The sequence below is a fragment of the Lonchura striata genome, chromosome 6 (genome assembly GCF_050655825.1).
Source record: "Lonchura striata isolate lonStrDom1 chromosome 6, ASM5065582v1, whole genome shotgun sequence".
Classification (NCBI taxonomy): Eukaryota; Metazoa; Chordata; class Aves; order Passeriformes; family Estrildidae; genus Lonchura; species Lonchura striata.
This window is the reverse complement of record NC_140708.1, coordinates 26,333,465-26,359,965: the sequence shown is the minus strand read 5'-3', so window position 1 is coordinate 26,359,965 and position 26,501 is coordinate 26,333,465. Positions and strand designations below refer to the sequence as shown.

The window sequence follows — 26,501 nt, the reverse complement described above, 5'->3', positions numbered from 1 at the left end:
TTTGTATATGTCATGTTTAAGTTCAATAAAGCATGCATTACAGCACATGACCATTATTTCTTTTCCCCTACATACCTTCTTTAGGAAAAGAGGAAGCAGACTTTGATGTGAAGGCTGAGCCTGTGATAAAAACATCATTAGTTGAAATGGATCTTGATGAGTCACCTTTGGATAATATCAAAAATGAATTGACTCTGCAGAGTACAATCCCCATAGCAAAAGAGCAACAGTATTTGCAAAGCAACAGCTGTGGTCCAGGCTTTGCAGAAAAAAATGCAAGTTCAGAGGAACAGGCCATGATAAAGACAGCTAGAAACAGTTACCTGGCATCTCCCAATCTCCCTGACTTTTGTGGCTGTAGTCCTGGTTGGAGCAGTGCATTTTATGGAGCTGAATGTTTTGATTCAGAAGTTCATAGTTACTTGAAAAACCTTGGAAAGCAGAAATCAAGTGAGTTACAAAATATAGATGCTAAAAAAGTGGTAAGTACATTGATTTTAAATCATTAAGATACATCTTGCTGGGTAAAGTGTGATAAAATTTGTTCTGTTAACGTGAGTCAAAACACCATTTATTTTTTTCAATATTGACTCTTAAGCAGTTTGAAATCCTCAGGATTTGTCATGTCTTAGCAATAAATCACAGGAGTGGCATAGCATTCCAAAATAAAGTGCAGTGACACAAATGTGCAATCACCAATCTACAACCCATTTTCTGTTCTTAAAGTTAACTGGAAAAGCACTGTCTGGCCTTTGCACCAACCCCATGGTGGTGGTACTGTAGAAAAGAGCTAAGAATGACTGTGACTGGAGCACATCACAGTCATAGATCTTCATCAAAACTTTTTATACTCTAGACCTGAGTCAGAAAATGTTGTGGAATAGACAGGGAATTTGCCTCTGACTTCAATGCTTCTCATCCCAGATTTTTTAGGGGACAAACTGCTTTGTCCTTCTGATTCTCTTTCTGTTTACATAGTCTCTTAAGCACCTTGATTTTGTTTTAATTGATGAAGCAAAAGTAGATCTTAAAGTAAAAGCGAGCAACTTCCAGTTAGAATCTGTGCTTTCCTTGTTCTCTATGTAATGCCTTTGTGGGGGTACCTTTTAAAATCCAGGGGACTTTTATGACTCTATGCTAATGAACTATATTGTTAAACCTCCTGAGCTTTTCTGAAAAACGGTGACAGGTTTTTCTTAAACTCAAATTATTTTCTAGCAAGTCCATCCCATTAAAGCTAACCTATTTACCAATCTGTTGTTTGGTATGTTAGCTCTGAGCTGTGTGTTTTCTGATCACTCTGCTTGTGGGAGTTGTCTGCTGCATTCCGTGAACTCACTGCATTTAAAATGCTGTTTCATGTAACTGGGTCACTGGTAGTTAACTTAGGACCCAAGTGCAAAAGTCACCTCTTTTATAAAGCACAACACGCATCATGTTTGTTGTTTCGTAATAAATCAGAAGCTGAACCCGAAGTGGATGGCCCATTTTTACTGGCTGGTAAAATAAGGAAACCTTTGATATGCAAACAATTATAAATGTAAATGTTTACTTTTGAATTTATATATTTTAAGGGGCCTGATAATCTTTCATTTCTACTCATTGCTTAAGTTACATAATTCTATAGAAATTTAATTTTTTTCAACTTCTTAAAATACATAAATAGAAAATATGAAAATTGAACTTTGAAATTTATATGTCCTTTATTTCTAGAGCAGCTCTCTTGTCTCCCTTCTGACCTGGTTGTATAATATCATGTACTTACACTTGTTTTGAAGTCATTGATTTCAGTCAGACTTTCAGTTCTTGCTGCAAATATAGTCAGCTGTTTAGAGTGTTTCTAGGGCCTGCACTAAATTCAGACCATACAAATCTTAATTCTGGGTTACTTCTGATTTTAAGTTTTAAAAATGCTCTTGAAAACAACCAGATAAATGCAATTATAACTAAAGGCATATTTATTGTGAACAAATTCAGACAAACTTCCACACAGCCTGATCATACACAAATCTGCTCCAGTTCTTAATTTGTAGAACTGTGACATCACTAAGGCTTTTCTGGAAACGGGTAACTTCTACTGTATCTTGCCTGTAAACACAGATATGAAAGATAGTTTTTCATTGTTAATAACATATTCTTGTCTGTTCGGATGTTCTTTCTTCTTCATACAAAATAATTATCCTCTAAAACTTCACGTTTGTAGTAGAACTGCCTTCTGCTAACAATTCTGATCAGAATCCTATTTCTTTTTAAACAGGAACTAGAACAATTGCTAATGATGGAGACAAAAAATTACAGAAAGACCATAAAGTTTTACCAGAAACTATTGCAGAAAGAAAGAAGGAGGAAAGGTAAGATTACAGCAACTTGCCAGTAATAAAATGGCTGCAAGGACCTGCTCTGTAAATCTGAATCACTGATGTTCTTATGCCATGCATTTTAAATCTAAAGGTCCTGAAACTAAATCTATGCTGCCCAAACTGAGAGGACAGCTACAGGAGATGAAATCAAAAGTGCAGTTTCTTGAACTGGTAAAGAAATATGTGCAGGCAAGTCAGACTTTATTTCACTTGTGCTTCCTTTGTCATTTCATTACTGCATCAGTGTAACTGGCTGCTCAGATCACTATGTGAAATTTGAAATAGTTTGTGACAAATTGCCAAATTAAGTAAGATCCAAAAGAATTATTAAAGGTAATTTCTACTAGTATTACTTGAAAAAAAATTGATTGTATAAATGCAATTTATCTTTAAATTGATTGCATTTTGTGTGAATTATCCTCTTTAATTTCTTGTTTTATCATGGCCTTGCTTCTTTGAGCAGATGATGTATGCAGAGCAGTGGGGTGTGGAATCCTGTGTGCTTCCTACAGTCATTCACAATGGGAAAGCTGACACCGTGGACATGGCACCTATGGATGAATCATCATTGCTGCTTTACTATAACACAGAGAAACAGCAGTGTCACAATCAAAACGGAGTGAGAGTTCTGCAGGCTGGAACACCACTTGGCTTGATGGCTTATTTATATTCTAGGTATAGTCTATTTTACACGTAAATTGGGACTGGGTTGAAGCATAGCTGCTAAATCAAGAAAAACTTGCCTCTGTGACAAATCCTAGTTACTCAACATTTAATAACTTCTCCTCTCTTCTATCAAGTTTGTGTTATTTCTGTGATCACTCAGTTACAGAAATGGAGATGAAAATGTCAGAAGATTGGCTGGCTTTCATTAAAAGTATTTAGTAATAAATAAAAAAAATAGCAACTTTGAACTTTTTATCTTTTACTTATTTGAGGTTTGCTCTGGTAGTTGCCGTGGAATCAAGACTTTATGTTACTGCCAGCAGTGCAACAATTCTTCAAATAAGCATATAATCATATAATTTGGTAATTCTTATTAATAAGGTCTGGGTATGAAAATGTTTAGGTTCAATTCTACAGATTATTGCCCCAAGAATCAGTCCTTGGCACTGATCAAGATGCAGGCTTATCTCAGGGTTTAAAGGGGGACAGAGGTGTCCCTCAACTCCAGTGAGGGCAGTGTTGTTTTAAGGTACCTAAGCTGATATAGTGTGAAGGATGGAAATTGCCAGAGGCTCCATCAGACTTGTGCCACTGTAGAGGGAGCAACTTCCTCCCAGTTACTTCTCCCAGTTCATCCTGACTCTTGAGACATAGTTACACTGAGTGCTGCTTTTCCTGGTAGTTAATATTTTGCACAAAGTGAAGGAAATGTTTTGGAATTGGACTTTCCATATTCATCAAACTCAAACTTCCATGGTCACCTGTAGGCCAATAGGGAGAAAAGACAATTTACCTGTGTTAAGACCTTGAGACTGTGTGTGTGTATAAAAAATAAAATGCCCTAATTTTTAGTATGTGTATAATAATTGTATTCTGTTGTTAAAGTAACTACTCTAATTAGAGCTACAGGTAATATTTTCTTGCTTAATGTATCTACTTCTTATGCTGTTATTATAATAAAAATGCTTTAAAGCAGCATCAAGTTAGATGATAGAAAAAAAAAAAAAGAAAATGTAATAGTTCTTCCATACTATTTAGATTGCAATATGTCTTAATAATGGAAATGTCAAAGTGGTTACTCACAAAATTTAAAGTAGAGAAACTCTTTATAAAACAAATTATGCTTTCAAGGTTAGCAATCACAGTATTTGATGTGTAAAAATAATTTTTAAAAGAACCAAGGTTTTATGAAGAGTTTGAGAATTTAAAATGCCTATTCTTGATATTTTGAGGATTATTTTGCTGTTGCTATACTTGAATGCAAGTTGAAGATGTGTTCTGGCTTGTCTGAAGTTTTTCTTGTGCTTTACAGAAATGCCTTTTTAGAAGGTTATGTGCAGCAGTTTCTTTATACATTTCGTTATTTCTGCACACAAGAAGAATTTTTGCAGTTTCTTCTTGATAGAATCAGCAGCACTTTATCCAGGTACAGTAAATTCCCATTAAAAACATTATCAAAACACAATTGAGTTTCCTCCCAATAACAAATAGCTGTTTCTCAAAAGTCCTGCTTAATTAAAATGAATTTTTATGTTTGTTTTTGTAAGATTCTCTTAAGAAGTGAGAGCAAAATGAGAGCAAGAGCTGCATCTGACAATGTGCTTACTTCTCAGTTCTGCTTCTCACTTTTACCAGTTATCCACTAATGGGTAGTAATTACAACCTCAGCTTTGTTTCTATAGAGCCGTGGATTCTAGAGACATGAAATTTAGGAATTTAAGATACTACACTAAATACCAAATAAAACTTGTGGGTTTTGTCAGTGCTTATTTTTAAATTTGAATTGGATATCAATTTTGTAAAGTTTCTTTTTCTTCTCACCAGTGCAAGCCTGGATCCTTCCACGTCCCTTACCAAAATATGTAACCGCAGTTTCTACATCCTGCAGGCATGGATTGAAGACTGTTACAGTGTAGACTTTGCAACAAACACTGATCTTCTGGGTACCCTAAAAGAATTTATTTCTTCCAAGGTAATCCAGAATTTCAGTAGATCCTTTAGGAAAAAAAAAAAAAAGTCAGTTATGCGATATGTATCAGTTATTACAAAAAACTGCTCTAAGTATCTAAGTACAATTAAAATAAATACAAGAAAAATAATGCTGTATTTGATAGCTATGTTCAGTGTGCCTGGTTTTGGACAGGTAAGAATCTTACAACTGTATTTGCAACTTGCTTATAGTTTCTGGGAAATTGAGTTCCGTGTTCTGCTAGCCTGTTTTGCATTCCCAGGTTGCTTCATTAAATGGCTACGGGGAGCGCTTGTTGTCACTGCTCGAGGATGCCTCTGCCAGGAAAAGTGGCAGTGCACATCTGTGCTCTGGTGTGCACAAATGTGAAGAAGAAAGTGAGGAAGGCAGAAAAACATTACATTCCCTATGTAAAAAGCTCTCAGAAGATGTTTCCAGAAAGGTGTGTCTTTACTTCAGACTGCAGTGTATGGAGCACATTTCCATATATTATGTTTTGACAAAAGCAGAAGTGTCCAACTTAGAGTCCAGAACTACTTAGTTAGAATTATGCACCTGCATTTTAAATTTTCTTTTGAAAGTTAGTCAGTTCTGTAACCATGACAATAATCTTAAGTTTTAACTCCTGACAGCTGTTTCAGTAATCACAGATCAGATAATCAAAATTTTGAGAGTAGAACTCTTCACTGTTGACACTAGCATGTGGCTCATAGTTATTAGGAAACCTTTGCCCCCTTCTCAACCATTAATGCTTTTTATTAGGCATCTTTGTAAGATTATAAATACAAAAAAACAGCAGGAGCTATAAGGTTCCCTAATAGAACTTCAAAGCTTGTAGCAAGAACTTGTCTGAAATTTTGTCTGTATTTACTATTTTATTGTCTTCTACGGCCCCTGAAACCAGAACATACTGCAGGCTTTTCCTCAAAACAGATCTCTTTACAGAGTGACCAAAATAACATGTGGAAGTCAAATGTAGCAATAATTTGCAAGCTGAATTAAACATCAGCCTCATGATAAAGGTGTACAATTCTATGGGTATATTGGGGATTCAGCCAAGAAAGGACAAACAGAGTAGAGGAATGTGGACTTTTTTTATTGTCACTGCACAATAATGATAATGGATAGTGGAAGAACGGAAAACTAATTGTTGGAAAAAGGATGTTTGATTCTAAGCAAAAAGAAGTAAAATATTTTATGGTAGCAAGCTTTAATATACAAAGGTTTGTTTGAAACACTGATTGTTGATTGAGATCTGGCAGCCTCCTGCTTAGACTCATCCACTGTGCATATTACATTAGCTTAAAATAGCAGTGTTGAGTAAACCAGTTTGTTCTGGGCTAACCTTGAAGGTTAGCTGAAGAGCTTTGCATGCACAAAGGTATTTCTCTTAACAACACCTTCTTGAAAGTTACATCAACGGGAGACTGAGAGTTTGTTTTAAAGAAGTTGTAACCTTACGTTTATTTTTTCTACAGAACTTCTACTGGAAGCTATCCAAAGGTATGGGACCAGTTGCACAGTATCAGAGACAGCGACTGCACACAGGTTCAGCAGTTTTGCCAAAGCCCTGCTGCAGCAGTGTCACAGAAGATTCTTCAGTCTCCTTAGCTAGAGCAGATGAAGTGGGGCCAGTTCTCTTGATGGAGTGCAGTGCCCAGCAGCTTTGCTGGCAGCTGACCCTGCTGCAACAGGTACAAAGGTCTTAGGTTTATTTAGAAGTACAAATAATATCTATCTTCTTACTCTTTCTCTTCTTTCTTTACCATTTCCCAACCTTGTTTCAAGCTGATGTCATACTATTTTATAAGACTTTGAATTACAATTTTTCTCTTGAAATCTCCACAGTGAAATTTATAATATCTAATGCTATTCTTAGGCTGTGATCATGCTCATAATTCATGCTGGTGGGGTGGGAGGGGACCATACTCTGTCATTTTTATCCCCGAGCATGTTTAAAAGAACTGTTAGAACTAACAGCAGATACATCTTGATTTTTTGTTTAGGAAGTATTTAATAAATGCCACCCAGTACACTTCCTAAATTCCAGAGCACTTGGTGTTAAAGACAAATGTGTTGCTGTGCCAAAGTAAGTTGCTTGTTTTAACTATCTTTCAATTCTGTTGATGCACAATAACTTGAGTGTTACACTTTTAATACCGCCAGAAACAGAGAAACAATTTAAATACTTAATTTTTTTTTTTTTACAGGCTAGGTAGCCTGTTTATATGGGTTATTTAATTTCAGGAGATTTCATATGAGGATATGGGTATGTGCCTGTGCACATGCATGTATGTGCATGTGGAAGGCCACATTTACCAGGTGATTTCTTTGAAATGTGAAGTGAGTTGAGGCTAAAAGTTCTTATTTCTAATAACTTGTTTTGAGGGTTTCTTGAAAGGTTTCATTTTTGGCAGGGAAAAAGTGTCATGGGTTCTAAAGTAGATCTGTGGTCATGAATGTCTATATAAAATCTCAAAGACATTTACAGTCTTACAGAATAGCTGAGGTTGGAAGGGACCTCTCAGGATATGTAGTCCAAGCCCCTGCTGAAAGCAAGGTCAGCTGGACCAGGTTGCCCAGGGTTGTGTGCACTTGGGTTTTGAAGGTGGATGGAGAGTCCACAGCTTCTCTGTACAATGTTCCTTCTGTATGTTAGTGAGATGAATTATTTGTATTCAGAGGCATACAGGAATTTTCCTATAGTTTCTGGAGTGATTGCCAACCTACTTAAATTATTTGCTCATCAGTAATTAATGTTTTCATCCAACCACATAGACCTAATTACTTTTATGATGGTCTATTTCTTAGATACTCAGTGGATTCAGTTAGCTTCTAATTAGTAGTTGTTAATTGCACTACCTATGGTAGATTTTTGCTTCTAAGGAAATCTAATGAACATCTAAAGCAACTCAGATTGTTCAATGGCCAAGGTTAGATCACCTGGTTTATAGAGATTTTGGGGTTCAGTCATGGGAAATGACATGTGTGGTGTCACTTGATATCAGGCTCAATTTCTTATGTGGCTGCAGTTCTTGAGATTGGGTTTCTGGCTGTTATTTTGTGTCAGATTGGCTGAGCTTTTATTATGCAGTAATAAGTGGTGAAAGTGTTTTTATGTACAGAAATGTATTCTGTATAAGCTTATTTTTTTAATCAGATATACTTACCTTGTAATTATAAGGAAGAAAAAGTAACATGGCTCACTACATACATCATGAAGTATAAAATCAAGATGCCAAGCAATGCAAAATTATTTTAAATTGTTAGAAGTTGACTTCTTCACAATCAAGGTTTTCTTTAAAAATACAGTATCAGCTAGAATTATTTTTGCCTTTTTTTTTCTCTGTATTTTCTTAGGGCAGTTTCTACTGAGACAGTTTCACTTAAAGTCTGTAATCTTTTTCTGTCGAAGTGCATACAAGACCAGTACCTTCTGCAATTATTGAAAAATGCAGACAGTATCAGCACCTGGGTTGCTGCTGAAATTGTAACATGTCACACAACTAAGGTTTGTCATTGTTCATTGTACTGTTAACTACAAAAGAGTTATGTGTTTGTCATTATATATGACTTGTTGTGTATCAAACCTGCAAGAAATGGTCTGAAATACACTCACCCTGTGAGTGGGCAGTTAGCAATTTGGTTTGTTGTCACAAGGAGGGTCTTGGATGCTTTTTAGTATCAAATCTAAACAATCTAATAGAATGTAAGAAATGGATTGTCTGAGGGGAATACAGGTCACACTTTCTTCAAGGACACCTGAGCAATAGGAAGGGGAAAACTGTGTGAAGGGAAATGTAAATACAGTCAGCAATTTTGATAACAAATTGAAAAAGGAAATACCTGTTATTCCTTCTCATTTAATTTTATTCTGTACATTTACTGTGTACATGTATATATTATATATCTTAATTTTTTTTTCCAGTGGCAGGTGAGCTTGTTATCAAAATTTCTTCTCATAGCAAAATGCTGCTATGAACAAAGAAATTTTGCTACTGCAATGCAAATCCTAGCAGGCTTGGAAAATCTTATTATACGACAGTTGCCAGTAAGTTTGGGACTCTGTTCTCTAACCATTTTGCTTAATATAATCTTATTCCAATGCAGACACTAATGTGAAAAAAATATATATTCTGTTTTGTTATAAGGCCTGGAAAATTCTACCTGCAAAAGTAGCTGGGATAATGGAGGAGCTCAAGGCTGTTGAGGTATCATATAATAAGTTCTTAATGCAAAATTACATCTTTGGGGTTGGAGAAGGTGCAAAATCTGCTTAAATGGGTGTCTCTACAGGATGAAAATTATAATTATTACTTTAATTGTGAGTTTAATTTGATTGAAGACTTTTTACTGCTAATCCAAGAGTTTACATAAATTTTAATCTCAGTATTTTGTTAACATGTGTCCTGTGTGACAAATTAAAATTTCAAAAGCAAGCTCAAACATTAGATATGCTACATTGGGTTAGAAAATTTCTGCAGAAGCTTTGCAGCTGTAATGTGTTCTGAAAAATCTTAAATGCCTATTTTATTATAGGCATTCTTTTATTGATCTGTACAATTTTGAAACATTGAGGTTTTAAAATGTAGTTTTGCCTGTGATTTAGAGTAATTGAAATTATGTATGAAATATCTTTTGATCAAAGTTACTTTATTTGTGTACTTTAAAAAGTTTGCCATCAGATGAATTCATAGTGTTGTCTTCAACTTCAGTGCCAAAAGTTAATATTCATGGCAAATAAATAGATAGTGTTAAGTACATGGAGAACTTGTAAAACCTTCCCCAAGATTAATCTGTGTGCATTTTTTCACTAGGTGTTTTTAAAAAGTGACAGCTTATGTCTGATGGAAGGAGACAGATTCAAAACTCTTCCAACAATTCCGTCAGCCCATGTTTTGGCTATGCATGTCCAGCAGCTTGAAACTGGAGGATTCACAATGACAAATGGAGCTCACAAGTGGACTAAACTTAGGTAATTATTTTAATTCTGTGCATATATCACCTATGTTTTTCATTATACTATTGTCTAATGAGATAATGAGAGCTAATGCAGCATTCCACAATTAACAGTCCAAATAGTTTAATTTGTTTAGACATGTAACTAGAGGTACATATACAATAGAATAAAATGCTGGATGCCTCTGAATTTCCTTTAAGTTTTTTTGTTTTGTTTTGTTTCTGCTTTTGTTTTTTATCATCAGCAAAACAAACTAATCTTTTTTACTATATTCTCTTACAAGAAATATTGCAAAAGTTGTGAGCCAAGTTCATGCCTTTCAAGAGAATCCTTATACATATGCACCAGATTTCAAGCTGCAGTCTTACCTCAGACAAAGAATAACTCGTTTTAAAGATGCAGACATTTCTGCCTTGGCAGCTGACAACTGTGCCAACTTCCATCAGATACCAGCAGAAAAACATTCTCGAAAAATTCAGGACACACTGCGCAGGATGAAAGCAACATTTCAGTAATTATTTATGTTTCATCTGTTCTGTTCTGGGTCTAGACTGTAAAACTGGATTGAGTTGACTTCATCTACTGGACCTAATTCCAAGAAAATACTTAAGTGAAGCAAGATAAAATGCTTTCTCAAGTTGAAATTATTGTATTTCATAACATGGAATTACAAAATGCTGACTTATGAGATTTGAATCACTGGCAACTGATTAAAAGAAGAAAAACAAAGATAAAATTAAAGAGTATAGATGAAAAGGCTTATTAATTTTGTTACTCTTCTTTAGCATAAATAATTAATTAGCCTGAAAACCAATATCTAAAAAATACCAGCTTCTATTGCCAATCTGGCCTAGGAGAGTTCAAAACATAGTTCATTAACTGTTGAATCTATTTTTATATAAACACAGTACACTTATATCCTGTCACATTGTGCATATAATTCAGAAACACAGATCCTCTGCTATTCATTGGCTGTTGGTGTGTCTTGCTTTTATGTTGTGTATTATGAAAACTGTAACTGACATAAATAATTGGCTGTCTATTTCTCCTTACCAAAGAAGGAGAGGAATGCTATAGTTCAACTTTTTTTTTTTTATTGTTTGATTAAAGTCATCAGACTAACCTGTTTCCAAATGAAAGTAAGATCTGGATGTAAGTATTAGCAATTCATTGCTCTTCTTCTGCACTCCTGGCATTGTGAAGACAGTAAATGTGAAACTGCTTTTTCATCTGTATTTGGCACAAGAGTCTGCCAATTTATGTCTGTCTGCACATTTGAGTATGGCTTTTGCTCCTGAGGTTGTTTCTGTAGATCACAGTGCTCCAGCAGCATCCAATACAAGATAACCATGTGAAATTTGGATCTTCAACTTGTAAAACTCTGGTGCTAACCTATTCATAGAGCTTATACTTACAAGACCTTCTAAACGGCCATGAAATGTGTCGCTATTGCTAGAAAATTTGTTGAGCTATTCAGGATTATGCAAGGCCAGAATGTTAAGGCTAAAAATCAAAGTTCAAAAGTTCAAAATACACGTATTTCTACCAGAGGGAGCAATGGTAGTGCTGAATGAGAAGTAGGGCAAGACATGCTTGAGCACTCTTCTGAAAGTGATTTGCTTAGAACTGTGTTAAAAAAAATAAAGGTTTTGAGAGAAGGGAAGGGCAGAAGTGAACTAAGTATCTCATCAAGTGTTAGTGATAGAGAAGGATAACAATGTAAGAAATGGGAGTGTATACATGTCTGGTATTTTGCAGTTGTACTGTTGTGTTTGACAGAAATGCATGTGCACATGCTAAACTGTAGCTTCTCAATGTATAAGAGGAAGGCTTTTCCTTTTCTTTGTCAGTAACAGCAATATTACATCTCAACTCTCTCCCATCTTCCTCAGTAAATATACGGCGTGGCCATACTTTCCTTTAAATACTGTTATTTTTTCTTACTAATACAATACTACTAACTTTTAGCTCTTACTGGTTTAAACGCTGAAGGAGTTGGTCCTCAACAGGGTTTTCTTGCTTTTGTTCTACTTTTAATATGATTTATTTTATTTACCATATGTAGGTTTAACATGTCATTAATTATAGTATTTGGACTTAGCCTGAGGGAAGTAAATCATGTTGCTATTTCTCTAAAAATTGTCAAATGTGAAAACATTAAATATTTACCTCCTACCTTCATGATTTAAGAATGTTAATAATAACATTATCTTCAGACATACATTTCACATATTCTATCTGTATGCATTTATTTTTAAAAATTGGTTTTGTTAGTAGTTTTTGGGGTTTTGTCAATTAAAAATTACCATTCGCTTAAACCCACACCTTGCCTTTGAACGACAATAAAATTGTAAGTAGCATAAGTTTTACTAATGTAAAATACTCCACAAGACTTGCTAATCACATGATCTTAATAAATTCATTTTATACAGTTACCAGTCAGACTTTTGAAATGGCTTTTGTGATTTTTTTTATTTGTATTTTGCACTCATGAGAATTAGCTTGTGTATTTCTTAGCTCTGTGTTACTACATCTAGAAGTATTGCTTATTCTATAACAATAACTGTTGCTATACAAGATTTTAAAAATCAGCTCATGTCTTCTGTAAGTGCTTCAGTGTATCAAACTTTATATTGGTATTAATGCATAGTATTGAGTTATGGTACTACTTTGGCATGTTTCCATCAATCAGACATTTCAGATCTTGTGTTTAGGCACTACCCCACAACAACCACAGCAACAAATATTAATAGCTGATGAAAAAATAACTTACTTCTTTACAAGGAAGCTGGTTTGGTTTTGTCTATGAACACTGAACACAAATAGATGCTTATGTATGTGCATCTTACATGACACGCATTTCAGAAGAAAGTTGTATCTAGCTTATAACTGTGCTGCTCATTTATGACTAACAAGCAGTAAGGGTTGAGCTCAAGTATTTTTTCTTTGTGAAGAATGCCCTTTAAAAACAAAATGGGACAAAATATATAAAAAAAATATGTTCATTTCTATCTAGTTGGCAAAATATTATTGGCATCAGTAATCATACTCCATGAATGAGGGACTTCGCAGTCTGGCCCTGTGCTTCTGTTCCAATGCCAAATTTTTTTGGGGAAAAATATTTGAGTTTTCCACCAGCTGTCCTAGCTCTTCCTTATTTTTTCCATATTCTCCTCATCTTGCTTTTATGTTTCTTTTTCAAACAGTCACCCGTGGAGTTCTGAAATGAAGTCTGCTCCTTGTGAGATTTTACAGCTGCTTAGTGTGCATTGGTGCCCTAGGCAGATGTTTGCCTTCAGGATCCCTGGGGTTTTCACTGCTCTTATGAGAGAGCTGGGAAGGGTGTCCTTCTTACACCAGCTCTGTTAGAAATCAGGTGTTCAGCTCCAGCACCTCCAGAAGCCTGCCAGGAAACAAGGGTGGAACTCAATTGGACCTATGAATCATTCTGTAGAATCCCAAACCAAGGAGTTGGCATATAATTAATGAATCAACACTGATTCATGATTCTGACAAATTCCTTTCCTTAGAAAATTTTCAACCATTTCTAGACTTGGCTTTGTGTATTGGATTGGTTTCATAAGTGTTGCTGAGACTCAGCATTTCTGTGAGTATTCAATGTGATTTGCAAAGGATTGAAACTTGAGGGAAAGTTTGTAAATTAAAAAATAAATAAGCTATAGTTAGAAAGAGGTGGAAGCCATCAGTTTTTTCAGTGTTAAACATACAGCTGATTGTTTCAATCTTTGGTATTGTGATGGTGGAAAGAGTGCAGATAAATTATTTTTCTCCTTCATACTTGTTTAAATACAATCCAAAGCATAACCTAGTTTCAATTCCAAGTGTTCTGTTTAGAGCTACCATTTTTTTTCTCTCAGAAAGTCTTTTTTTTCTCAAAATATCCTTTATAAATAATTCGTTTTAAGTGAATGCTGAGCTTTGACAGACCCTCAAAGCATAGGAAGTGCAGGTTTGAACAATATTTGAAAACTAAAGTCCAATAGATCAAACTTAGTTGAGGGGTCATCTTTGGGATTTGACTGATGAGGAGATATTCTTCACCTATAAATGTTTTTGCCTTCATTAAGTTATTATAAATATGGGACACTGTCCTCACTACAATTTGGACTATAAAGATATTTTGGGAGTTTTTTCACAAGAGATCTTGTAATTATTACATACCAGTAAGTTACTATTGTGTGGTGTAATATTTAATTGGGGATTTTTATGTGGCTTTATAGCCTGATAACCCTCTAAAATACACATGAGAATGAACAGCTTCATGTTTTGAATTTCTGCTTAAAGATTCCTGCAGCAAACAAGTTTGGAGAAACTTTTAATGTGGCTGTTTTTAATCTATAAGTTAATGACAACAACTCTGCAAATAGATGTTTATTTGCTGTCATACATGATAAAATTCATAAACAGTAACAGTAGCAAATTATTCACCTAAGTAGCAAAATTCCAGGACAACTGCACAGTCATAGACTAGGATTATTATTGTGTTTTCTGAGGAAAAGGAAAGAAGTTTCCCCGGGGAAGAAGTTTGGGTTTTCTGAGGAAGAAGTGTCTTGACATCTCTTCAAGATAGCTCCTATTTTTCATTTTCTTGATGCAAGGTAGCGAAAGGGCAAACAACTGGAAAATAAAAGGTGGAAAAGAACAGATGACTCCTGAGATGAGAGCACAGAACCACAGTCGTGAGCAAAGTAACTTTTCTCCATGAAGGTAAACCACAGGTCAAAGGTTAGATAATTCTGTTAAAGACAATTGTTGGGAATAAAAAATCCCCCAAAATTAATTTATTTAAATAAAAAATAATGGACTGAAACCTAGAAAAAGATGTGGAGAACTCAATGGAGTGCCAAACAGCTGTGTTTTCATGTTTAATCAACTAAGCTGATGAAATACTGAATATCCTAGGCTGCATCTGAAAATTGCAAAGATTATGTCTTTGGAAATGTCACAAATACTCTCATTTATTGTTTTTCCAGACCAGGGGATGTGTTGAAGTACACTGTGCTCACATTCCTACCCACACCACCTTCTTATCCCTCTGATGACAGCCGGGATATGGTTTGCTGCGAGCCTGGTGTGAGCACACTTCAGATAGAGCTTTGTGTGTATAAGCTAGTGCTGGAACCGTAGGAAATAACCTTACTGTTTAAGATTTTACAGTGTTTAATAGATAAACTGTTGAAAATCTGCATGTGGAAAGCAATCAAGATGAAAGTTACCGTGGGACATCAGAGTTCATGATTCAAAGGAAAGAAAGAGATGAAAGAAGCAGAATAATAACACTGGGCTTGAAAAAAGCAAACTTCAACAAATTCAAGGAATTGAATTGAAGTCCTGGGGAAGGAGTTAAAACACAAAGAAAAGTTCAAGAGAGCTGAGAGTTTCTAAGAAGAGTTTCTAAGGCTGTATTTTAAGTATAAAAACAGTCTATCCAGATGCAAAGGAAAGAAAACTCAGAGAGCACTGTGGCTGTGTTAGGGGCTCATCAATTACCTGAAAAAATCAAAAAAGAATACTGTGGGGAAAAAAGTAGAAACAAGACAGCTACATTATCAAGAACAAATACAAAAGAACAGCACAGCAGGTTAGGAACAAAACTGGACAGATAAAAAATTCTGTCAGCAAGGGAAAAGCAAAACAATAAAAATGGATTTTTAACTATTTTTCTGTTACACAGTAAGAGTTCTCTGCTTACCAGAAGAGGCAAGTTATCAGATGGTAAAAAAGCCTGGAGTGCTTGATGTTCCACTGCCTCCCCTCTAAACAATGCCTGTCATGATCAAAGTTAACCAGAAATGCAGGTCAGAGGCTATCAAGCTAATTCGATATATCATGACATTAACTTCTGATTAAATCTGTTCTATAGTAATAAGGAGGAAAATTGAAATAATCTTGGAATTACTGTATTTTTGATTGAGGAAGAATAAAAGAACCAGAAAATAATATTACATTTTAAAAATGGGCAAGACCACAGGAATGGGTGGAAAGGCAAGGTAAAGAGAATGACAGAGAATCAGCCAGGAAAACTTTGACACAAGAAGAGTTACTGAAAAAGCTGTCTGAAAAATCTGGAAGCATAAAGGCTAATTTAAAAGGCTGACATGTTTCTGTCCATTAAGTAATTTTTAAATTACTTAACGGTCAGGGTAACTGTCCCAAGAGATAAAATCAGCATGTTGTATGTTGAAGTCAATAAATGCCTTGACAACAGCTCCTCCTGGCCTGATTATATATTTGGTCACTCAGATTCAGATGATGGGCCTCTAAGGTGAATACACAACTGGTTAATACATCATTTCAGAGGGTAATTAACATGCTTGTTGAATTGTGAAAATGAATGAGTGGGGCTAGGACTATACAGATATTATGAGTGAAAAGCAGGTGCAGATCCCTCAGGGACAAGGCACAAAATAAGCGAGAGCTTTGGCTTTTTCAAAAGTGTAGTGCTCCCACAGTGGGAATCCTGGACCACAAATGAGATGAGAACCCAAGGCACTGGAGCCACTCAGGAGTGAAGCTGCAGGGAAAGTGTTGTGGGGGTGAGTAAAGAAATCTGTGCTAATTAACATTTCATACATATGCAATGTCCTATTTTGCTCATTAGCTGCCCCGTGTAATGCAGGTGCCGCTGTTTGAATTCCAAGATGTGCAGATGGCCTTCACCTTGGCACCCATGCAGATGGGGGGAAGCAAATTTAATGAGGTAAAATGTGCTTGGTGCTCAACACACCCAGGTGCTGAGAAGAGAACTGTCAGGCACAGTAACAACAAGATGAGACCTCCTTGGGACTCTGCATGCTCTGATAAGAGAGGCAAACTATCCAGGATTACCATGAGGCAGTCTTCTCCCAGCCTACACTGCATGGAACATGTAGGAATGTCTGAATTGTACTGCTGAAATACAAGGTGGGATGGAAAGCACACTTATACAACATACAAGCTTAGAACTCACAAGAATCATAACAATTTCAATTTCAGCTTCAAGTCTTAATGGTTTTGAAGGATAAATATTAAATGAAAAATCACTACGGAGCTTCAGTAGAAATCTCTGGGGCCCATAACAGATCACAAGCTGAATATGAATCCATGTGTACTGTTTGTAAAAAGAAAAGAAGAGGGTGGGGGGAGAAGACCTGAGGTGTACTACAGAGAGCTGCATGTGACAGAAGGTAATTATTTTGCTCTGCTTGGCAATAGAGAAGCATCAGCAGGAATACTTTACCATTTGGGCACTGCAGCTAGGATACATACAGCCAAAATGAAAGAGAGTAGAGGACCATAATAAGTATATGTATAGAATCATAAACTGAGAAAGACTGGAAGAACTGGACTTACATAGACATGATTGGATTGAGCAGACCTGTGAATGTGAAATGTTGCTGTAAAAAATTTTAGTAGCTGTTTAGTAGGTTTGGGGCTTTTTTTGTGTGTTCTGTGAAGTTTAAGCACTTGATTCTGAAATAAGGTTGATTTTGTTTCAGTTTTTACATTGGAAAGCTTCCTGTGAAGCAGTGGAATAGGTTATTCATCTGTAACACAGCTCTGAGTTCTACTTTCCTGTAAATTTTTAAGAACCAGTGAGATAAAACTCTGTCATAAGTGCACAGGCCTTCTTGTTCCTATGAAGGGAGAGGGGACTCAGTAGGGATCTTCAGGAAAGTAAATTGGGCACTAATTCAAATACTTACCCGCAATCAGGGAATTATATTGATTATTAATTTAATTGTATTCCAGTCACTTCCATTTTCAGGGGTTTATTTGCATTCTTCCACTTGATACATACCAAAAGTAGGTGAAGCTGTGGGATGAGTTGCTAGAACTGATGTCACAGATGTTGTAGAGGGATGCTGAATTTCCTTTCTCTACATACGCTAACGCAGTGGAAAAGTGACTTACGCTAAAAGCAGCAGCAGGGGCAGCAGAGGCGGATCGTGCCATGCTCCGTCCGTGTGCTGGGTGAGTCCTCTCAGCTGCCAGGAGCTGAGTGACCATCCCAGGAGCGCTCCTGTGTACAGGTGGCACTCAGGGACATGCCTCGGTGCTGAACTTGGATTAAGGGCTGCACTCGATGCTCCCAGAGGTTTTGTCCAACCTGAAAGATTCCCTGATTCTATCACTGCCTCAGCTGAACTTGTACCACTCCCCTGCCTCTCTGTGGCAGCTTTCTGGCTGCGAAGCGTCTCTGGAACCAGGAGATGGCACAAGAAGCCTCTGCAGCGTTCTAGCTGCAAAGGGACGCTGAAACACCATGGGCCGTTCAGATGTCTGCCCAGACCGTGCCTATTAGAAACACGCAAACACGAAATGGCAGAGGGGTTTTATATTCCATTTGTAAAATGAACATGTATTTATATTCAGCGTTCAGCTGTTCCCTTAAATCTTTTAGAGAACATGCACACACATCGTCATAGTCTGAAATCTTGTTTACCTTCTATCCATGTATAATACACTCATTTCTGTAAAACCTGGCAAAAGAATTACACTGCCCTGTCTGGAGGAAATGTAGACATCGAATTGAAGGTCACAGGGGCAGTGTTAAGCATCTTAACCTAACTGCATTCCTGTCCTCACCCACTGAGCCCAGCTTTTCCCTTATCAGTAAAGTAAGAGAATGTCAGGACATGTCTGTGCTCCCTCTTTGGGATAGGTGAAGGCAGACATACAGTGTCACTTATGCTCTCTTGCTACAGTTCCATATCCTGCTAAAGCTCTTCTCTTCTTCAGGCAATAGTAACATTTGCAGGATATTTGATGGAAGTGACTGAAATAGGGAAAATAGGAAGAAATGGTGTATAGTGAGGAATACAGATGAAGGGGAGAAATAACTAAAAATGTGAAGTGGAGATAAACCTTGAAGTCAGGAAAAAAAAAAGGTAAAGGTATTTCCATTTAATTTTAATAGACTGGTTTTGGAGCAATACAAAGACTTGATTTATTTTAGGTGTAAGTTAGGGGGCAAGGAAGAGTCAGTAAAACGTTTTCACTGCTGAGACCAATGCATTTCAAAGCAGCATTGTATGGCACAGAGCTGATAGATGTCCCAGGGCTGCCAGCTGTGATAGCTCATTCTCCTGCTGGCTGACTCATCATGCTCAAATGCTAGCTCTAACTAGAATCAAGGGAGGAAATTATTCATTCTTTAATAGCTGAAATTGAAAAGTTACTTTCAAGAATAATAAATGCTTTGGTCAGTATAATTTCTTTCATTTCTTTCTGAATTTCTTTGAGAAGTATTTGTGGGAAATATGAATGTAATGGAAAATTTCTGATTTAATGCACTCTTATTTTTATCTGTTACTAAAAGTAACTTTAGAAGTAAACATCATGAAAAAAAATATCTTTCAGCAAAGACTGACAAAGGCCTTGATGTAAAATGTGAAGTTAGCCTCTCTGTTAGGTTTTTAAAAGATTGCAAGGTGTATAACTGTGTCTAATTGTTTTTAAAGTCTAATCTCTAGTCTAAACAGAATTAAACTAACTACAGATTTCTGGACAGATTTCAGTTTCATTTGAGCAGTGTCCATAGAGATCTCCCTCTGGCAATATGATAGCAATGAGTGCTGAAGTAGAATTTACATTCTTGAAACTTGGATGGTTTTCCAACTATAATAGTATGTCTAATAATAAATAAACAAAAGACGCTGTTGCTGTACCTTGCTTCTGTAACAACAGCAGTACATGTTCTAAATGTGGTCCTGCTTCCTTCTGAATTTGACCTTTTTAAAATAAGCTTAAATTTGGGTAAGGAGCCATTAAAACAAGTGTTTTCTCTATTAATATTTGCAGCATGTCTCTGCAGAATATATATATATATATATTTAAAAACATGTCACTGATTCTTTTTAGCTGCTGGTGGCAGCCTTGTATTAAGGAGCCATGGGAGCTCTTGGCATTTTGAATGCTGTGTTGATTTAGATCAATTCCTGTTTTTCCTATGTGGAATTTGTTTGGAGAATTTTTTACCTGGAGTGAGTGCTTGATTGGATTCTGGTGAGGATTGTTTGAGCCTGATGGCCAATCCAATTCACCTGGGGCTGGACTCTCCAGAGAGGGTCACGAGTTGTGTTGGAGTTAGAGAAAAGTAGTATGTAGTTTTAGTATCCTCCTTTTATATAGTATATTAATGTATTTTAGCATAGTTATAATAAAGAAATAATTCAGCCTTCTGAACTGAGTCAGACATCATCATTTCTTCCCATTGGGTTCACCTGCATTTACAATAGGGCTGAGCTTTAGGCTGCAAGATGTGGAGCCGCAAGTAATTCACAAAGGCTGAGACGTAATCCCAAAATATTTCTATTTATTATCTATTATCCAATATTTCTAAATATTATCAACTGTCTAATAGGCAGCCAGGTAGGAAGTTCTGCAGAACCTCTTCAGCATGAGAGCAGAGTTGTGTGTGAAGATTTCTGCAAAGCTGAAGGGGAAGGTGCTGCCTCCCCAGAGAAGGTGGCTGTGTATTCTGCAAACATCTGCATAGAGTATTGCCATTATCTATGGTAAGGGATCTCCAGACTCCTGCTAGTGGCAATCATGTTGGTATGTCTGAGCTCTTTGTCTCTGCCCCCTGTAGCAGCAGAGTAAAAGCTACTGTCAGTTCCTGCCCTAATCTGACAAATTTCATTAGCATGAGCAGGTTTTCATCATGTTGGTAATATCACCTGATTTCAAACATGGTATTTCTGAATCACAGTTTAGCAAGAGATTTTCAAACAAGTATTTAATGAATAATAGATAGAAACAGAAAGAAGGCAGCTTAAGAATTTTAGATAAAATTAAACTAGCAGTTGTTAAATATTGTAGCAGTCATTACATTCAGAAGTCATTTGCTACCTGTCCAGGAGACTTACACATTTTATGTGCAATGGAAATGAGATTTGGTTTAATCTTGTCACACCATGATCAATTTGTGTCTCTGGGAGATCAGCATTTGACACCATCTTTTCTGCAGTGCCACTTGCTTCAATACAATGCAATTAATAAACCAGCAGTGTATAAAGATGTAATTTGCAGCTCAGATGGTAAAATGTCTTCAAATCAGTAAAGGCAGATGTATCAGAGGATGATAAAACTCAATATTTTCTATTCTTAGAGCTCCATCATAAGTCATGTATTCTTTTTGTCCTATATGACAGCTTGCCAAGTGTCTTTATTTGTTGGCATAAAGCTGGAAAAGGTAATGTCATGGAAATAGACTCTTTCATATTTTTATAAGTATTTGAATATAGATATATGTTATATAGAAGAACACACATAGGGTACAAGTATATTGTTTATATTTATACATAATATTCTGTAAGACTGGAAATAATTCTGGGTACGTGGGACATTTATCTCATTGGGATGGGATTGTGCCCCATCTGTGATGCAGAATGCTGTTACAGTGATCAGAAATACTTAAATTGAGAAGGAAGCTTGCAGAAAAGCTACACTTTGTTTTTCTGATGTTCCTGAGAATTAGTCCTTGAGAATGGCATTTTGCCTGACTGCAGGGGAGGCTTGGCAGGATTCTGCAAGAAGGCAGTGGCACTGAAATTCCCAGTTCTGACTGGAGAGCTGGCTGCCAGGCCACGTGTCAATGCAGCTGAGTCAAGAGACTTGTCCTTCAGTAATTCAGTGAACAGAGCACATTCCTCTGTCTCCTCTCCATCTCATGCCTGCTTGGTCTGCTCTGTGACATATGTTACCAACAGAACTGTCTAATGCTCAGAAGTTCTTGGATTTTATAATTTATACTGAGGTCTGTGGTGGGGGAAGTCTTCACATTTACCTAAAGAAAAGAACAATTAAGAATAGGAAATATTCAAACTGGGGTAGGGGGGTTGGTGGCAGTGTCTGTTATAAAACAGGAAATTTAAAAGCAATTTTTTACTGCCTGGTCAAATAAACTTTCTAAACTTTCCATTGTTAATTGGAAAATACTTGGGAATTATAAATGGATAAGGATTCAAATATTTAGATATCAAACAATTATATTTGTTTGGTGAAAAAACACCACAAATATGTGTGTGTGTCTGTATGTTTGTGTGTATATATGTGTGTATCTGTGTGAGTGTGTTTCCCACAGGCTTTGTCCATGCTAGAAGTGTTTGTGGACTTCTTCAGGTAGATAATGTATATAGGAGGCATTAATGCTTGAATATTTATTTACACATTTTTACACCATTTTTCCCCCAGGAAGCTTGTTTAGTGGGCTCAGGCTGCAATGTCAACTGCTACCTACACAGGCGAGACAAAGGGCCTCAGTAGAGTTCTGGTCATTTATGTTTTGGTTATAGATTGGTTATTAGACACCTTTAAATAAAGGTTACAATCGTGTTTCTATTTTTGTTTGGCTAGAGACAAACTCTTGAACAGTGTCACCACTGGTAGAGCAAAGTAGGACTCACGCTATGCCATGAACAATCAATGACAGAGCCTAAAAGCGGTTCACAAGTCAAACATGAATATAGTTCAATTAAACAATTTTCCAGTGAACAAAAAACTGTAGGATTTCTCAATGAATGGATATAACAACTGTATTTGGAGTGGACAAGAAGTTGAAATGTTTGGTTTAGGAAAAGATTGACAAAGAGGATTTTAATGAAACTTCTACTGGATTAATATAAGTTTTTTAAAATCTGTATAATATTAAAATTGAATACATTGAAAGATTTAGACATAAACTTAGGAGGGGTTTCAGTCTTCAAACCTCTGCCTCACCAACAGTCTTAGAAAGAGGTGGAACTGTGGTTACAGTAACTGTTACCACAGAGAAAGTGAATGCTGAGAAATGCAGCCAGAGCGGCAGAATAGCACGTTGGCCAAGTCACAGGGTAGACAGAAACAGAGCACTGGGTTTGCCTGCAGGTGGAAGGTGAGTGTAAAGCAGCAGGCAAGAACAAGGACAGATAAATGAGATGTGGAATGAATCGTGATCTCCGGAGGCAGACTGATACCAAGCAGGGCTGTGATGGGAATTATCAATGCAGTGGAAGTCCCACTCTGTTCCTGCACAGGACAGGAGGGTGAAAAGGGGATGGAATTCATGGCTACCCTGCGGTGAAAAACTGCCCATAAAGCACCAGGAGCCTTTTGTCAATGTACTACAGAGGCTTTACTGCAGCAATCAAGTGTTCTGTGGCCTACAAAACCCAAAGATGAATGGGAACATTTCTGAAAGACACGAATAAGGTAGTAAGAAGAAAAAAAGGGACAGGTAAGATAGCAGAGAAATGTGGATGACCTGCATAAGTGCAAGAGATCTGGGAGGGAAAATATGACATGAATTCTGTAATTTCAGCAGAACTCTCAGCAGAATGTGAAATCCACAGCAGTAATAGTCATTTCCTGATTCGTTAGTCCAGAAACCATACTTTTATATAGACGACCAGAAGCCTGTCGATTGGTGGAATCCAATGACCTTGACATTTACCTTTTTCTGTTTCACAACCTTCTCCTCCAAACTACTCAGTGCGTGGTGCTGCAATCCCGGAGAACCCAGTGAATGCGTTTCTCCACTTGCCTGGCTGAGGCTGCCTCGGGAATGCACTGCTCAGCCCAGAGAGGAGCAGGCTTGAGAAGAACAGTGGGCCTGGTACCTGAAAAGGAATGGAAAAGCAACTCCGGGGAAGGGAGATCGGAAGTGGCAGGGTCCCTTCTCCCTCCAGCGGCCGGGGATGCTGCGCTCCCCCGGGGGTACATTCCCCAGCGCCGTTTGAGGCTGCTCAGCTCCATAAATGCCATTTGCATGGGGATAGGATGTAACAAGAGCTGTAAATCACTGACGGCGGAGTGAACTCCTTAGGGGCAGACACGGCGGAGCCGGGCCTCCGCGAGCTGGGGCAATGTGTGAACGATATCTTTTGTTGGGGGGGAGGACTGATAGCAATTAGATGATACTTATCTGGCCCTTTGATGTGTATTTACACAAACAACGTTTTCCTCCGGGAGTTGCGGTATAAAGCAGAGGCCCGTGCTCCTCGACACCCTCCTTCCTGGGATCTGCGAAACACAGCACGATGACTAAGGCCCCTTTCTCCGTGGAATGGTTGTCTCAGAGCAGCCAAGCTCTCAAGAGCTCCACCGAGGGCTCCCCACACCGAGCATCGTCCGCGGGGCACCGGCCCGGCTCCGGCTCCGGCTCCAGCGTGGGCCGGAGCGAGCGGAGGCAGGAGCGGCCCGCGGGCCCGCGGGACGGGCGCGGCGGCCGGAGCAGGAGCAGGAGCAGGAGCAGGAGCAGGGAGCGCACGGCGGCCGCTCCCGCCGCAGGTACCGCGGGGCAGCCGGGGGCGGCGGGGCCGGGACACCCCGGGCCGGGCAAGGCAGCGCTGCGCGGGGGTGCTCGGGGACGGAGGGGGCGGGCGGTTCCCCACGCGGTGCCGGGTCTGGCTGACCCTTTCCTCCTCGTCCCTGTCCCCAGGAGCAGGCGGGAGGCCGTCGGCAGCGGGGCAGCCCGTGCCAGAGGAGGGTCCCGAGTGCCCGGGCGCGGAGGAGCCCTGCGGCCGCGGCGGGCGGCGGCTGCGCACGGCGTTCAGCGCGGAGCAGATCAGCACCCTGGAGAGCTCCTTCCAGCGGCAGCAGTACCTGGGCGCCGCCGAGCGCCGGCAGCTGGCGGGCAGGATGCGCCTCTCCGAGGTGCAGGTGAGCGGGGCGCGCTGGCGGCGGCGCGGCTCCAAACAGCGAGATAATCAAGTCTGAGTGGCGTTTGTAACCTTGTCTTTCCTCCTTCCCCTGTCCTCTTCCTCCAGATCAAGACCTGGTTTCAGAACCGCCGGATGAAGCTCAAGCGGCAGCTGCAGGAGTTGAGGACGGAGCCCTTCTGCAGCCCCGCTCTCCCTTACGGACCTCAGGGCGCTGTGGTGCCCCTGCCGCTCACGTACGTGGCCCGGCCGCCAGCTCTGCCCCGGCAAGGGGCGGCCCCCGAGGCCTTCCCTGTGGCGGCCCTGCCGGCACCCGCCCTGGACCTCAGCAGCGCCTGCAGAGCGCAGCCAGTCGGCTTTTGGGCAGCACCCTGCTTTGTGGGGTACCGGGACCCCAGGGCCTTCCTGCTGGGTGTCTGACCCTCTGATACACCTAGGACTAAAGAGGATTTGCACTACTGACAGATACCTGGGCTGCCCTCGTCCGTAACTGCTTGGAGGAGTTATGATGCAGCACCGATCGAAACATTTACAAAGATATGCTGGACAATCTGAATCATGGACTTCAGGCCCTTGCATTCTTAGGAAATTGTAAAATATAAACGGGGTGGGACAATAATATAAATGGAATATTTTAATAAACCTATTTTTTTCCAGCTTTCATGTGAATTCCTTTCTCAAGGATTGTAGAGGTAATCATCCTGCCCCAAAAGAAAGTTCCTCTTCCTTAAAGAAACATAGACTCCTTATCTAGATTTGTTCTGCCCCACCTGCAATTTAGTCTGCTGCTGAATGCAAAAAAGCGTGAATTTCCCTCTGTCTTCTAAAGTAGGTCTCCCAGCCCTGTCATGGAACTGTGCTTTTAACCAAATATTTGGATACACCTGTTACTCAATACTGGGCTTGCTATAGCACAACAGATGCTTTTTAGATATAAAAAATTGCTTTCTAAATAAGTATTATATCTTCATGATTTATTGAGCTGCCTCAGTAGATTAGTAAGAACCTCTTACCTAAACAGATCATGGAAAGGATCTTGAAATTTCTTATCTATGAAACAGTATCTAGTCATCTCACATGCAGTTATCAGGGTATAAGGGTGATGATCAAAAGAATTTTAAAATTCCAAAGCTGGTTTTCCATAAGTGGCAGTAAAATTCCTTACCACTGTTATGCACTTTTAAAATTTGGATAATGAACTAGTAAACGGATGATCAAAATGGCCTGATTTCAGGCCAGAAAAAGGGCTCTTGAGAATAAATGATCTTTGACTGTAAGTTGACATAAATCTTTCGAAGCTAATTGTCAACTAACATGAAAAGAGCAATAAAAATTTCCATTACTTTAGAGGTGATCTGGGGGGCTACAAGGATATTTCCGGCACACTGGCAATTTAAACTCCTGTAATGAATGGTCTGAGAGATCTCTGTCACTCTCCTTGAATATCTTTTGTATACAGAGGCCAATCTGCCACTCGAGTACCCTTGCCTGGTAAAAAGCAACAGTATGTGATGCTGTGGGCAGCTGGCTTTGCAGTCACCTCTGCAAGGCTCCTTGATTTTTTTTTTTTTAATTATGCTTTATTTTTCCAGTCTTGAAATATTAGTATTTGTTTGCAATTGCACAAATTGTGTGTCTCTAATGCAAGAGTCTCAGCTAAAAAGCGCTATCAATCTTGTTGAGATCTCAGGCAAATTATGCAGTTATGGACTAAAGAATTTGTTGACGTGTAGGTAAAATTCCCATTCAATGGAGGCTTGTTTCTCAAAGTCAGGTGTCATAAAACGGTAATATTGATTTGAAGAAATCTCTCTTTCAAACATCATTAGTGAACTGGGGTGTCTCCAGAAAGAGCTGCAATCCTGAATATTTTCCTCTGCTCTAAAACAGTAATGTTTAAAACA

The 26,501-nt window shown here is 38.4% G+C and overlaps 2 protein-coding genes across 3 annotated transcripts in view; both read left to right on the top strand.

The window, feature by feature from the left end:
* KNDC1 (kinase non-catalytic C-lobe domain containing 1) overlaps positions 1-12,399 on the top strand; it is a 57,308-nt gene extending 44,909 nt beyond the window's left edge. For both annotated transcript variants that reach the window (XM_021536449.4, XM_021536450.4), the window contains 14 exons: positions 85-482; positions 2,258-2,351; positions 2,452-2,549; positions 2,824-3,035; positions 4,339-4,452; positions 4,851-4,998; positions 5,258-5,437; positions 6,474-6,689; positions 7,002-7,084; positions 8,356-8,506; positions 8,924-9,046; positions 9,147-9,206; positions 9,813-9,970; positions 10,239-12,399. In XM_021536449.4, the coding sequence (XP_021392124.3) occupies positions 85-482; positions 2,258-2,351; positions 2,452-2,549; positions 2,824-3,035; positions 4,339-4,452; positions 4,851-4,998; positions 5,258-5,437; positions 6,474-6,689; positions 7,002-7,084; positions 8,356-8,506; positions 8,924-9,046; positions 9,147-9,206; positions 9,813-9,970; positions 10,239-10,470 (2,267 nt within the window). In that variant the 3' untranslated portion in view covers positions 10,471-12,399. The remainder of the gene's footprint in view (positions 1-84; positions 483-2,257; positions 2,352-2,451; positions 2,550-2,823; positions 3,036-4,338; positions 4,453-4,850; positions 4,999-5,257; positions 5,438-6,473; positions 6,690-7,001; positions 7,085-8,355; positions 8,507-8,923; positions 9,047-9,146; positions 9,207-9,812; positions 9,971-10,238) is intronic.
* A 147-nt stretch (positions 12,400-12,546) lies between these two features.
* Positions 12,547-25,249, top strand: LOC110473622 (uncharacterized). Its single transcript, XM_077784482.2, has 3 exons — positions 12,547-24,226; positions 24,378-24,598; positions 24,706-25,249. Exons 1-3 carry the CDS (start codon positions 23,977-23,979, stop codon positions 25,015-25,017), a joined length of 783 nt encoding a protein of 260 aa, XP_077640608.2. The 5' UTR covers positions 12,547-23,976; the 3' UTR covers positions 25,018-25,249.
* Positions 25,250-26,501: the final 1,252 nt, after the last annotated feature.